Below are 16,061 nucleotides of genomic sequence, written 5' to 3'. Positions count from 1 at the left end.
TACAAATGGAATAGTCAACTTTAATTTTACAACCTTATAAAATTAATATATATATTATTTTATTTTTAGAGATTTTTTCGAAATCACAGTATTGATTTGTTTGAATTAATCTTGTTTGTTTATTATCATGAAACTCACAAAAGTGTGTATTTGGAATCACTCTAAAAAATTCAAAATTGTTTAATTTTTTTTTTTGAAATTATAATTTTTATAATTTATTATATTATTAATATTTAACTCTCTTCTATTTATTTTGATTTTTTCTACGTTATTTTGTATTATTTGCAATTAATATGTCATAAGTAACTTCTTATCTATATATATATAATGATGCTTAATTTTTAAAGTGTCCGGATTGCCGGGTCGAAAGTTGTGATTAATTTGGATTCTTGGGTCGAATTGTGGATTGACCCGCCTTTAAATTTAAAACGGTTAAAAATAAAATTAAAAATGCTAGAGGTTTGTTTCGAACTTGCAACCTAACAAAACAAGTACAACTCTTTAACCAATTAGGCTACAAAGACTTTATATTTAAATTCAACACCAAATTTGATAAACGCGAGACGTTTTAATATTAATATAAGTTTAACTTTTTAACTAACTAATCTATATATATATAATGATGCTTAATTTTTAAAGTGTCCGGATTGCCGGGTCGAGAGCATGTTAGAGGTATGTTTCGAATTTGCAACTTAACAAAATAAGTACAACTCTTTAACCAACTAGGCTATAAAGACTTTATATTTTAAATTCAACACAAAATTTGATAAACGCGGAACGTTTTAATATTAATATAAATTCAACTTTTTATTAACTAATCTATATATATATAATGATGCTTAATTTTTAAAGTGTCCGGATTGCCGGGTCGAGAGTTGTGGTTAATTTGGATACTTGGGTCGGATTGTGGGTTGACCCGCCTTTAAATTTAAAACGGTTAAAAATAAAATAAAAAATGTTAGAGGTAAAATTAAATTTAACATCAAATTTGATAAACGCGGGACATTTTAATATTAATATAGTTCAACTTTTTAACTAACTAATCTATATATATATATATAATGATGTTGAGTAAATGGATACTTGGGTCGGATTGTGGGTTAACCCACCCATAAATTTAAAACGGTTAAAAATAAAATTAAAAATATTATCCGTAATTTTTTTTCACGGTTTTTTATATTATTAATCGTGCAAATGCACGGGCTAAATGCTAGTTTGAACTAATGATAATTAACATTTTATAAATAAAATAAATAATTTTTTTATATATTTAATATGAAATAATTTATCGACATGTTAATAAATAATAAGAAAATATTATTTATGTACAAAAAAAACATTAAAGTTAAAATTTAAATAGAAGATCTATACATTTTCAAATTCATATTTACACCAAAAAAAAATAAAAAAAAAATAAAATAAAAAATAAAATAAAAAATAAAATAAAGATTTATCAATAAACTCACAATAAAAAAAATAATTAAATTAAATTTGAGGTAATGTTTGGAAAATTTAAGTCATTTGTTATGAGTGACCTATTTAAACATACTTATAAACTAGGAATTACAGTTCAAGTAAAAAAAAAATTGGGATAAACTTAAAAAGAAAATATGAATAAAATTAGTAAATAAATGTGAATTTTGTCCATTTTTTAAAAAATAGAGAAATAAATAGTTTATTAAATTAAAATTTATTTTAAAAAATCATAAATAATATCAAATAATTTTTTTTAATAAATTTGTTGACCCTTCTCTAACAAACACATTTCTATCAAATACATAAAACTCATAGTGTACTCAATTAATTGTGCTTATCAATTATACTCTATATTTGTTTAAATTAATTTATTAAATTCATATAATCATATTATCAATCAAATTATTAGTATGATATTTATAAGAATTAAATACATTTTTTTAATATAATCTCTTAATACAGATAATTTATTATCATATATTAGAATTCTTCTTTTTGGGATGAGTATTGGTCAATTTGTACATACATTCGGTCTTGTTTGGTTGAAGTTATATGAGAATACTCATTAAGTCAAACTTTAAATAATATACTTTTCAATAACTTAAATTGAAGAAGATTATCTCAACTATTCATTATTTGAATATTTGTCTTCATTACTTTTATGATTAAGAGTAAGAATATAATAAAATTAATAATATAATAAAATTTATTTTAATATTTTAATGATGAATATATGTAAAATAGATTAACATGTTATTAAATCTCAAATAATTTGAACTAAGTGTTATTACCAATTTTTTTATTTATCTCTAACTAATATAATAGCTAAATAATCATAGGGTTAATTCATCCACTTTAATTTTATTTCCTTAAATTATTCAGTTTATTTGATAAACAGTAAAAACTAATGTAGAGAGGTTTGTCTAAAATGATAAGACTCAAGCCACCACCCTTAAGAGGGTTTTTATTTTTATTTTTATTTTCATGAGTAATCAATTAAATTAAATTAAATTATTATTATTTTTATTAATTTTAATATTATATATTTCTATATTATTTTTAAAAAATAATAAAAATAAAAATTACATAATTCTAATGATATCAAAATTAAGTTAACAATAACTATAATCCATTTAAAATATTTTAAATTGAAATAAATATCATACAAATATTATATTAATTTATAATAATAATAATAATTATTATTATTATAATGTGAATCAAACTAGGTTTAATAACTAATGTCAAATAATTTTCGAAACAGACAACGTTCTCGTGTTTGGGAAATAAATGAGGGGCTTAAAAAAATAATAAATAATAACTGGGAGAGATGAGAGAGAAAGATACGAGAGGGTTCTAAAGTGCACGTGGTCAATTCTTCAAAACTAGTACACAAGAGGTGTCAGTTGTTTCATGTAGGCTGTTTCTTTTTTAAATAAATTTATTCTATATAAATTATATTATTATCAATCAAAATTAAAAAGACATAATAATAATAATATTTATAAGTATATAGAGATAATTGATGAGTCAACGTCAGTCAGATTATGGATGAGTTTCATTCATGTCATCATCAATCTTTATATTAATTGAGCTTATACAATTTTTTTACTGAATAAATTAAATATATTTAATTGTTTTAAAAAAATAAGCTTGTATTATTAATGTATGTATCTAAGTTAAATATTATTAAATATATTTATCAAACTTATACGAGGTTAATTTAAATAAGCCAAGTCTAACCAAAACCAGTCTTAAAGCTTGTTTGATTGTATTTATTGGAAATATATCATTTTTTTGTTTTGATAAGAGAATACAACTTAATAAAAAAAATATATAATATAAGTGATTATAAAATATTGAAAAAAAAATAATTAACAATTTAAATTATAGGATATAATAAAAAAATTAGACATTAAATATTAGTTTATATATACTTTCAAATTTTCAATGATTTCAATTTTGAAAACAAATAAAAGGTGAATGGATTTATGATGTATACTGACTTTGTTTGAAAACATATACTAGGTTGAGTTAAGATTGTAAAAATTACATATTGTAAATGTTATAATATATATATATATATATATATATATATATATATATATAATATATATATATATATATTGGTTTATTCACCATTCATGAGTTTCAAAAATATTATTATCAAAATATTCACCATTTCAATTTTTATTTTTTTGTATATATTTTATGTTTAATATATAACATACAATTATAGCATAAGGATCAAATTTATACAATATAGCGGCCTGATTTAGTCACAAAATAGTACATAATACTATATTAGCTGCAAAAGCTATTCAAATTTCTCTAATTTAAATATATCAATGAATTATATTTGAATATTTTTAAATCGAATATATATAATTAAATGTTTTAAAATTAATATATTAGTATAATTATTTAAAATTTAAATTATTTTGCTAAATAATTAAATTTGTTTCAATTCATCTCAAAATTTAATTCCCACTAAGAAGCAATCAATTGAAATGATAACTAAAAAATTGAACATATCAAATAATAAACTATAATTAGAAAGAAAATAAAAAATAATTCTCGTAGACTTTTTTTTTATAAATAAAATAGTTTATTTGAATTCTAACTACACTCATTATTTTTACTTAGAGCTAAGGTTCATTTAAACTAATATATGGTAAATTTCTTCCTCTTAATAGACATGGTATAAACTTTTACATTTCACAAAACAAGTAGAGAAAATTTGTATAAATTTTAATAGGGTGTCTTTCAATGAGTGAAATGAAAATCTAAAGAACATAATTCTAAAATAACTCATCATTCCTTACAAAATTTCTCTATGTCTATCGTGTTACTCGAGTTTTTCATCGAGTTGCGCTCCAAAAATATAAAAGAGCCAAGTTGCCCTTCTATTCAATAACAAGTTAAAACCACACACTTCTATATGTATCATGAACTCAAAATAACACTTTCTTGGGTAACATCAAAATAAAGAGAAAAAACTGATCCTCCAACTATATAATTTAGGGATAAATTAGGAATGTATTCTTAAACAAAAATGAGTTTCTGCCAGCATCTAAAAAAGCAACATAAAAAACACATGAAAGAGTACCACTCACAAAGATGGGACGATGCGTCGAAAAATGGCTTGAAAAGTCTGGCCCTCATTTCGTGCAACCTTTTGCCCTTCTTCAGTCGCCACAGTCAAGAGCTTCACAACTGGATCAGCTTCCAGTTCTTCGTTCGATAAAGGTTCAAACATCGGATGATCCTCCAAACACTTTCTCATCCACTCCCCAAGTTCTTCCACATCCGTAACAGTGTATATGATTCCTCCAACACTAAGAACATAAGCATATTCGTCCAACAAGTGCATACTGATCACTCGACGCCTATGATTCTTCTCCTTGAAATGAGGATCAGGAAAAAGGAAGAACATTTTCGAAAGCTGTCCTTTTTCAAAGTAATTAGGGATGTACTTCATTGAATTAGTTCTAACCACAGATACATTCTGGTATTGACCTGGATTTGAAACCCTTAGGGCTAGGATTCTTTCTTTGACATACTCTGTTACCTTATCTCGTAGTTCCATTCCGATCATGATAGTTTCTGGGTACAGAGTTGCTAGGCTGATCAATAATCCTCCAAAGCCACAGCCAATGTCAGCAAACTGGATTTTTTGGGAAACAATGGCTTTTTGATCGGAGAAAGGGAAGAGTTGAGGATAATGAACGGAGTAATCAACTTGGGAAGGTGAGATTGGAACTGGAAAATGAGAGTCACTCAATGGATTACTGTGTGCTCGTGCTCGATAAAATCGTTTACGAGGTAATCCTGTTGTCTTGCTAAATGTACTGTTGGCTTCATTACCTAACATCTTTCTTTCTCCAATCTACAAAGAGATCGTAATCAGTAATCACAGTCATATCAATCAGGTAAAAGCTATTAAAGTTGCTATTGTGATCCAATTATCATACAGAACATACACAAATCATGGAGAGTAGTGCATTTAAACCTAAAACAATCAAATTAAATCGTTTAACCTTATTAACATAACACAGAGATCGTAATCAGTAATCACAGTCATATCAATCAGGTAAAGGCTATAAAAGTTGCAATTGTGTAATCCAACTACCATATAGAACATACACAAATCATGGAGAGTTGAGCATTAATACTTAAACAATCAAATTAAATTGTTTAACCTCAATAAACATAACAAACAGAATCAAAGTCATATCTATCAGCTAAAATCTATCAAAGTTGCTATTGTGTAATCCAATTATCATAAAGAACATACACAAATCATTGATAGTAGTGCATTTAAACCTAAAACCATCAAATTCAATCATTTAACCTCAATAACATAACAAACAGAAACACAGAGATCGTAATCAGGAATCAAAGTCATATCAAACAGCTAAAAGCTACTAAAGTTGCTATTGTGTATCCAATTATCATGCAAAACATACACAAATCATGTAGTAGTTCATTTAAGCCTACAACGATCAAATAAAACCATTTAACCTCAAAATACAATAACAAACAGAATCACAGAGATCGTAATCAGTAATTACAGTCATATCAATCAGGTAAAAGATATTAAAGTTGCTATTGTCATATAGAACATACAAAAATCATAACAAACATACAAATATAATCACAGAAACCGTAATCAGTATCACAGTCATATCAATCAGCTAAAACCTATTAAAGTTGCTATTGTGTAATCCAACTATCATATAGAACATACACAAATCATGGAGAGTAGTGCATTCACACCTACAAAGATCAGATTCAATCGTTTAACCTCAAATAACATAACAAACAGAATCTACGATTCTATGGAGATTTGCATTGGTGAATATCTAATACCTGAGTCCTGGTCCTGGCCTAGCGACAGACAGCGAAGGAGTCTGAATCTGGACAGAGTGAGCTCTCGGCCGTACGGAGGAGGAGCAGGTGACGGCGATGTAGAAGAGAACGACGAAATACGAAACGGCGGCTTCTCTCAAGTCTCAACCTCCTCTTTCCTAGATCGGAGGCTTCAAAGTGAGAGATGGCGGCGGTTTCTCTTTCAATTAGGGTGAAGTGAAAGCAAATTTATTTATTTATTATTTACAAACAGGTCCCTGAAGATAAGAAAAACTTAAACATTTGTTCAATTCAAATATCAAAAAGAAAGATAATATTTGTAATGTAGTCCCTACACTTTACTTTAATTTTGATTTGGTCCTTAAAATTCAAAAATTAAACACACAAAGATAATATTTGTAATTTAGTCCCTTAACTTTGATTTTGTCCCTTAAATTCAAACTCATTGCATTTTCTCCTAAAACCTTTGAAACAACAAAAACCATAAACTTCAATTCAAAAGAGAATGAGAATCAAATTTAATTTAATTTTTCATGTCTATCAAGGTCATGTCTGGAGTCGTAATAGTTACGCTGGAGAATAAACCTCGATCACACCTACTAAGAAAACAAAAATTGGCCCGATACATCTAGAAAACAAGAGAATCTCGACATCTTTATATCTGTAACTAAGTAAACGAAAAAAATAGACATTTTTTCTTTAAATCACAACAAACCGAGTAATGGAAGGTTCCTCAATAAAAAGGGTATAATAAACCCTAATCAATCTTCATCGAAGATAATTCAATTTGCATAAATCTACAATTAGAGCAGTTACTTATGTTTATTTTCCATCTGGGGGAAGCACTTTCAGAAGCTCTAGATTAAGCTCAAATGTAGCTCCAGGCTGCACAATCAAATTGCAAAACAGTCTATAAGCATTTTATCTGCAGCCATAGTCATTCTTCTTTTTCGCATAATTAAACATCATACCGGAATTTCATTCAATCCCCTCTGACCATATCCAGCCTCGGGTGGAATAATCACAGTCCTCTGTAATTACAAAAATAGGTTCATGAATGAAGCAACAATGTTTGCCATACCCAAATAGAGAATTCATGTTTATGATTGAAACAGAAAATGTAGAAGATGAATGAAACGAGCTCAAATTCAGAAAAACAATTAATACGAATTTGTCGAACATCATTTTCTCACCTTTCCCCCAACTTTCATTCCTTCTATAATTGAATACATAGCAGGAGGCGGTTTAGGTGCAGCCTGAGCTGAGAAAAGTCCATTCGGATTGTCTACAAAATCCCTTTTTCTTTCTTTACCAGGTGGAGATCCAACCTTAAACTCATAAGCCTATTTAAAACTATGTCAAGAGCTGAAAAACACAATCGAATACATTCAATTTACATAATGTCAACACAAAAAGTAAGACACCTGAGAAATACTTCGGTTTCCAGCCAAAAGTTTGGATTCTCGGGTTGAAATTACTGTAATTCCTCTGTAAACGCAGTCGAAATGAACCTAAACAGAATGGAAAAGTGAATACAGAAGCAATTCAAGTATAAAACCTTATCATTTTCATAATGATATATGCACAAACCTCAACTGATGATCCATTCTCAGCAATAGGACCTTTTCCTTTCTCTATATCATAATATTTCAGACCATCCGCTGTTGTAATATCAACCAATTCGTCAGTTTCTATACAGTCTATACAGATACTTCATTGATTACAGATTCAGATCATTACTGAAATAGTTTAGATATGGAATTCATTGGATCCAATTTCAATTCCTATTCCTCAGCTGCTACACTTACTAAGATTAATCAACGCACACATAATTATTATAGCAATTCATTACAGGATTCTAGATCATAATATTTAATATCAACAATTCGTCAGTTTCTATACAGATACTTCATCGATTACAGCTACAGATCATTACTGAAATAACTTAGATATTGAATTCAATGGATACAATTCCTATTCAGATACAGGATTCTAGGTCTAACTTGAGAATTGAATCTATAACAGAATCAATGTAGTGAATCAACAAATACAGTTACATATGTTCATAACGAAATGAAACTAGAAATTAGTAGATTGAGAAGAGTAACTTACGGCTGGTGAGATAATCTTCAAGCGGAATCTTCTTCCTGTTTCTTCTTTCTCTAGCCAGTAATGGCTGAGGAAGAGAAATGAGACCGAAAGGCAAAACAGAAATGAGAACGGCGGACCTTCTCGAAATGTCTCCGGCCGGAAGAACGACGGTAACTCGCCGGACTGTTTCTCTTACCGTCTGTTTCGCGATATGGAAGGGATTATGCTCAATTCCATGTCCATTTATCACAGAGCTCTGTAGAGAAGAAGCCATGGTCGTTGGTGAAAGGACCAGAAAAAAATCATTTAACAAAACTAAAATAGAATAATAAAGATGCCACATATTGTTATCCTATGCACCATAATTATGCCCATAAATTCTTTAATCCTCTTCATTCTCCCCCCATGGATTATATTTTTATCAATGTAGTCCTTATTTATATGAAATTGTGTGTCTTGGAATAGTGGTGGTAAACTAGTTAAGTTGCTCGTAAATAACTCAAAGCTCGACTCGAATAGTAACTTATTTTGTAATCGAGTTTGAGAATTATATTTATAGTTCACTTTATAAAAGATATAATATAATATGTATATTAGAAATCCTAAAAATCCTAAATTTTTCAAACATTATTAGTTTTTCAAGTTTGAGTTATTTTAACGAGACGAGTTTTCGAGTATAAATTTTGGGTAATATCATATTGAGTAAGTAATATGGTATTGATGCACCGTCACAACCATATTTTGGTGCAAGTCTAACCTAATTGAATCTCTAAATAAATAATAGATTAGGTCACTAACTTTTTTTTTTAGGATGAAGTCTTGATAATGGAAAAACAAGTTAGTTTTGTATTATAATAAATGTTTGTAGAAGTATTTTGAGTTGAAAACCTGGTCTGGTTATGGTTTTGAGTATCCTGTTAGTTCTTTTTAATTTAAAAATAATATAAATAAATTATGTTAGTAAAAAAACATTATATTTTTACTATAACCTTCTTCTAAAACACAATGATATTTAAATAATCTAAATGTCCTACATAAAAAAAATATATAAAAAATAAATAATGGTCAAAAAATAGTAGAGTATATGTTTCTAAGAAGTGAATTAAATAAAATATATAGGTAATTAAAGTGCAAACATTATTGTATAAGAAATAAGGTAAGCTTGTTCTATGAGTTTTTTAGATTTTTATTCAAATTTAAATGGTATATTTTTAATAATTAATTTACCTCATTTTATTAATTAAAAATATTTTTTAATAAAATTTAAATTTTAAATTAAAAAACCAATTAAAAAAAACACATAATCTATTTTTTTAAATAATATATTGTTTATTAATAAAAAACACTAAAAATCCTCAAATAACCAACATTAAACTAACTATAAGAATAAACACTTTTGTAACCTAAAATTCCTTGTCTCGAAAACAATTTGAGTTTGAAAAATTAAAACATCAGTTTGCAGTGTTGAGAATATTTTTAATAAAACATTAATTAAAAAATTTATTGAAACATGTCCGATATTTGAAATTAATTATAATAATAATTATTTTATCAAATTTTAAATAATATTTTAAAAGAAATATTATTTTAAATTAATTTAAAGATTAGTTATTTGATAAAAGAGTAATCAATTGATTTTTAATTTAAAATTAATAAAATGATACGTCTACAACGAATATTTGATCAGAGAGATTGTTTTTTAATTCGATTGTTTGATGTCGGGAAAGGGTGTTCGCATATATTCTCTGTACCCGTTAAAGAACGATTTCTACTCTATAAAATCATGACTTTTGAAAAATTAGTTTATTATATTTTATTTAACCAATTATTCTTCAGGTCCTAAACATACACAGATTTTTCTTGCATTTGTAGATAATATTTAAATGCTGGTACTTAAGATTGATGTCGATGGCTACTAAGAAAAGTACTTAAAAAATATCAGTTTTTATTATGATATAAAAATAAATCTCAAATAAGCCCTTATAAAAATATTTTTTATGAAAATATTTTTATATATTTTTATATTTTTTTGCAAATTAAAAAAATGATTTGGGCTACAATAATAAAAATACAATTTGAAACTTAAAATCCTAACCAAGCATGCCATATGACCGGTCTTTTCGGTCTAGGGTGTGGTTTTCTTCGGTCCTAGGTCGAGGTGCGGGAGCTCTCGGTTGGGGTGCGGGAGGCTCTCGGTCGAGTGCGAGAGACTTCCGGCTCTTGTCGTGGGTGCAAGAGGCTCTTAGTCGGATGCGGAATTCCTCAGTCGGGTTGCAAGGAGCTCTCATTCGGGTGCGAGAGGCTCTTGGTCAAGTGCGGGAAGCTATCGGTTGGATGCAAAATTCCTCGGTCGGGGTGTGAGAAGCTCGGTCCCATGTTAGGAATCCTCGGTCGGATGCAAGGAGCTCTTGCTCCTAGGCTATGAATCATCGTCCTGGTGCAAGATTTCTCGGTCCGGTGTATGGGAGGGTTCGATTTTCTCGGTCCAAAATCGAACCCAGGTTGAACCCTCGGTCGGACGTCAAGAACATCAAACTACATGTTTGATGATTTTGACTAGGGCCCTATTACGTTGATCCAAGAGCATGGGAAACTTCACCTAGTCCTAGTGATCATTTATAACATCATCCCAATGCATCATTCAATTGAGATGATGTTCCATTCAACTCAAACGGTTTTGAGCTAAAACAACATATTTATTTTTGTAAGGTTTAATAAAGTGCAAGGAGCTAGCCAATAGATTCCTTATACTTCATATGGTTGAATAAAATCAAAATATGAACATTGACGGTTCGTTTTAACCAATTCAAAAACTGAATTTTTTATAAAAAAAATTAGTTTTTTATTAAACATGATCGGGATTACTTAAAATTGGCTTGAATATGTTCTTAACATCCTTATAAACGTATTAGTAAGGTTTCTAGATTGATGTACATGAGTAATAACTTAAGAACAAAAACCCGATTTTGAAAATTTTCAAAATCAAATTTGGGTATTTCATATTTAAGTTGATTGATTCGATAGAGTGCTTACAAATGATCTTATGATCATTTTCCAATCAAGATATCAAACAATCAACTAGTATATATGAAACTAGTCGACTGAAATGTAATTTTTTTAATTAAAACCTATAATAATTACAGTATGATTGGGATCTTACTATGAGTTAAAGAACACTCCTGAACTCTTTTAGAAGTTTTGTGAATGCACAGATCCGAGCTTTACAGCCTTACACGAAATTTCAAAATTTTCAGAACAAAACTTGAAAATTTCTAATGATGGATTTCTCTTTGGGAGTGATTGAGGGTTTATGATTGGATTCCTTACCTTCAGTTTGCTCAGAGGATGCTATTTATAGCCTTAGCCTCCCAAGGTTGGTTGCAAGTGGCTTTAATTTAGTGAAAAAGGCTAGCAATGTCCTTTTATTTGTTCTTCAGTCAATTGCTTGTATAGAAAATGATGTTTCCTTGGGTTGTAGGTGAAATGATCACCAAAGTAGGGTGATATTTTCACCTTTTGAACGTATTCAAATAGTGGAGAAACGACAAAGATCAATCTTTGAGAAATCAAAGATGAAAGTTGTTCTTATCTAGTTTGTTACTGCGGGGAAGAAGTCAAGTTATGCCGAAATTTCCGCATTTGAGCATTGAGGAGGGGTTGAAACGACATTGTTTAGAGCCTAAGCGCGAACATTGGGCGTTCCGTTAGCGATGAGAGATTCGCGCACGTCTAAGTTGACATCGTTGGATGCATCTGTATGTTGCGCAGAAGCATCTTGTTTTTATTGCAGCGGGCTATGCGGAGCGTTCTTGAGCATGGAATGGAGCATGGGTGCTCATCTGCTACAGCAAATTGCGACACTTTTTTAGCCTTAGAGCTTGTTTGAAATTATTTTTTCTTCAATCCCTTTAGCTCTATTTTTAAGCTACAAAATATTTTTAATAAATATGACATTTATTTTGCTTATTTTTATATTTTTTTTATATTTGTAGAGTTTAATAAATAATTTATTTTGAATAAAATGTATACAATTTTATCATAAATTATTTATTTCAATTCATTTTGATTTTTTAAAATTAATTTAAGATGAGGTGAGCATAACATTTATCTCAAATTATTTTATTTAATTTTTTTTACTATTATTTTAATTATTTGAGGTTAATTATTATAATAATTAATTCAATTAATTATTTAATAATATTTGACATTAATTTTAATTATTTTGATTTTATTATTTAAATAATTAATTTCAGATTTATAAATTGGATAGGCAATGTTTATAACTTTCAATTAAAATGAGAAACAATTAATTTATGAATTGTCAAATATTATTAATTTATAAATAATTAAAGTATATATTTTATAATATTATTTCTTGTAAATTATGATCACAATAATATATTTAAAAAATAAATTTTAAAAGCTCCAGATTCCGAAGTATTCAAATTGGGCCATTACTCTCTTAAATAAATAAATAAAAATTGATTAAAGAGTTAAAAATAACGATTGCATAGATAGTATATATCATCAATATGATACTTCTCAAGCTCTTATAAAATTATATTAATGTAAAAAAGAACTTATATCATATAAAATGAGAGTGATACACTTTTATGTGAAAATAAAAGTTTTAATAAAAGAGTAAAAATTTAATATAAATTGGTTAGCTAACAATGTAACAAAAATAAAGAAAAATGAAGGGGGATTATACTTGACATACAATTGGATGTCGAAATCAAATACAGGTTATAACTCTTTATTATATCTAAAATTATTTAACTTAAAAAAAACAAATACTATTATCATTTATATTAAAATTAATATAATTTTAAATATAACTCTTCAACTATAACTTACAATAATTCTTTAATCTATTTGAATTTATAAAATAAAATATTTACATTATGTTATTTTAAAAGCTTTTTTTTTTATTAATAACTTTTAACTTTATCATTTATATTTCATTTTAAAATTACAATTATATAATTTATCCAAACATAATAAAATTATAGAAAACCACATTTTACACTATAAATGTTATAATTTGAAATATATCTCGAGTGCAAAAGGTATTCATATACCGACTCACTCATTACACGTGATTGAAATAAATTTAGAGACAACATTATATAATCGAATTCCAAAATATTAAATGCCGAACTAATTTAAATAAAAATTAAAAAAGTACAAACATATATAAAATATATATATTAATTAATTTTGAGTAAATATGCAGACCTAATGGGTTCAACTCAGGCCCAAACATATAATAAGCCCATTAATGCAACACCAAGCCTTAAAATAAAGGCCTAGGCCCAGAGGTGAACGTTTGGAGTCAATCGAGTGGAGTGATCTTGTACAACGCGGCCCAATTGAGCTCCAATGCAACCCCTTCTTCCCCGATGCATTAGATGCAGCAGGCAGGCAGCAGATCCATTTTTGGAAAATGCAAAATCGACATTTCTTGACATTTTCAATGGTTAAAAGGGAAATGATCACAAAAGAAATGTGATGTGATCATTTCCCTTAATCCCTTGCAGGTTTTCAGGATCGGTTAATCCCCATTTGTTCGATGAAATTTTGGATGAAAATGGAGATATTTGAGCTTTTGGCAAGAGAAAGAGGGGATTAGAGAGAGAAAGGAGAACTGTAAGTCATTTCCTCAATGAATGGAATTTGAGTTTATTTAGTTTTTTTTTTTTTGGATATTGGTAAACAAGGAAGTAAGAAACTTTTCTATGGAATCATAAGCTAAAGTTTGATTTTTTTTTTTCATATTTGAGTTTAGTAGTTTGTGTTTAATGTTTTTTGGTTCAAATTGCTGATTTAGAAACATTACTAGGTTGATTTATAAGCTATTTGTCGGATTAGTTTCCTTTCATTCATCATAATAAGGAAATACCCAAGAAAATTCAAAAACTAAGTTGTTGTTCTTGATACTTTGCTTAAGAACAATAACCTAGAAACGTTCTCTAAACATGTTAGAACTTGTTTGAATTTTTTATTTGTGTTTGAATCTATGTTTTGAGAGAATTCCAAAATTTTCCAAAAAAATACTTAAAGAATAGTTTGGATTTTCCATCATAGACTATGTTAATATGTTAATGTTGTCTCAACTTCATATTATGGTAAGTTCCTAGATAGGTTATCATCAATTTATCAATTTGTAAATTTTGTTTTTGGTTTTCAGTTCGAAATTGGATTTAGTCATTTCAACACTTTTGTTGCTTCATATTGGAGGCCTCTTGCACATAGCGAGGTAGAACACGCATTATTCTTTTATCATTCGGAATATCTAATATTTGAATCATCTCCTTTGGCATAAAGAAAAATTGATGTTTTTAGGATTCGAACATTCGTCTTATAATTCTCTTCGAAAGTCCGGAGTCCAGAACTACACATGTGTCTAAACCTGAATGCACATCTACGGACAGCACCTGCGCGAGCACGACCTATGTTCATATACGCCTTGCCGGTCAACTGGCCTAATGGTCAGTTTGTTTATTCTTGTTTCAATCTTTCTTATTTTTCTGCTCTAAATAATATTTAATCATTTAAAAAGTATAAATATCAAAAATAATATTTCAGCAAAAACAAAATATTTGGATAAGGTTCTATTTAAATTTTATTTTATTTTTAGGTACATTTGTTAGTTTCATTCTCGTTTATAGGTCTATGACAATAATATAGATGTATGTTCTTATAAAACATGTATGTTCTAATAAAACATCGTCATTGGGAACATGAGACTCATTGGGAACATGAGACGTAGCATTGAAACCTATTTTTCATGTGTAATCAAACATTATCTCTATAATTTATTTTTTCTAATTACTCTAATAATAAATTACGTGCATATTCTAAAAAGTTAAAATTAGTTAAATTAACAATTTTAAATGTGTTAAAGTGTCTATTTTTAGCTTTACAATAATATTATTTTATTTTTACTTTTATATATTTAATATTTTTTGAATTATTATTTTATTGATTGAATAATTATAAAATTTAATTTATATAATTGAGATAATTTTTTAAAAATAACATATTATAAATATTTTATTTTAAATTATTTATTTTATACGTTTAAATAGATTAGAGACTTATTTAAAGATAATCAATTAAATTATTAAGAAATTATATTGAGTTAAAGTCTTTCTCTCTTTTGAAAACACTTGGTATTAATTATTTAATTTACTGTTAATTTATTTTATAATGTTTTAAATATTAAATAAATAAACAAATAAATAATTATTTTCTACATTTAGAGCTTGTTTGATTTTTAAGTTATTTAAATTTTTTTTGATAAATTAATATAATGTTGATTTATTTTTATATTTAATTTTTACAAAGATAAAATAAGAATATTTTAATATTTAATTAATAAATTAATTAAATAATAATAAAAAAAGTATAGAAATATTTATTTAATAAAAACCCAACATATCAAAATAAAGATTTTTCCATCAAAGGAAGAAAATAAAGTTTTTTTCCTAAAACAAGAATTATTTCCAAGAAAAATCATAATTTTTCAACTACATCAAACATGCTCTATATTCCTAAGATCAAACGGTCAGGACGGGCGTATCGAAAGATGGGTCCCACAAAGGATCAATAATCAACGT

General features: G+C 27.3%; 2 protein-coding genes across 2 annotated transcripts; both read right to left on the bottom strand.

The window, feature by feature from the left end:
• Positions 1–4,464: 4,464 nt before the first annotated feature.
• Positions 4,465–6,789, bottom strand: LOC124926384 (tRNA (guanine-N(7)-)-methyltransferase). Its single transcript, XM_047466596.1, has 2 exons — positions 6,349–6,789; positions 4,465–5,365 (listed from the first exon to the last, which is right to left on the bottom strand). The coding sequence occupies exon 2, from the start codon at positions 5,348–5,350 to the stop codon at positions 4,589–4,591; it is 762 nt and encodes a 253-aa protein (XP_047322552.1). The 5' UTR covers positions 5,351–5,365; positions 6,349–6,789; the 3' UTR covers positions 4,465–4,588.
• Positions 6,790–6,977: 188 nt separating this feature from the next.
• Positions 6,978–8,741, bottom strand: LOC124926385 (peptidyl-prolyl cis-trans isomerase FKBP18, chloroplastic). Its single transcript, XM_047466597.1, has 6 exons — positions 8,461–8,741; positions 7,939–8,009; positions 7,773–7,859; positions 7,542–7,691; positions 7,320–7,379; positions 6,978–7,233 (listed from the first exon to the last, which is right to left on the bottom strand). The coding sequence occupies exons 1-6, from the start codon at positions 8,711–8,713 to the stop codon at positions 7,171–7,173; spliced, it is 684 nt and encodes a 227-aa protein (XP_047322553.1). The 5' UTR covers positions 8,714–8,741; the 3' UTR covers positions 6,978–7,170.
• Between the last annotated feature and the right edge of the window lie 7,320 nt (positions 8,742–16,061).

This window comes from Impatiens glandulifera, chromosome 2, assembly GCF_907164915.1.
Source record: "Impatiens glandulifera chromosome 2, dImpGla2.1, whole genome shotgun sequence".
NCBI classification, from domain to species: domain Eukaryota; kingdom Viridiplantae; phylum Streptophyta; class Magnoliopsida; order Ericales; family Balsaminaceae; genus Impatiens; species Impatiens glandulifera.
Note: the sequence above shows the minus strand (reverse complement) of the source record. Positions and strands in the feature narration are given on the sequence as shown.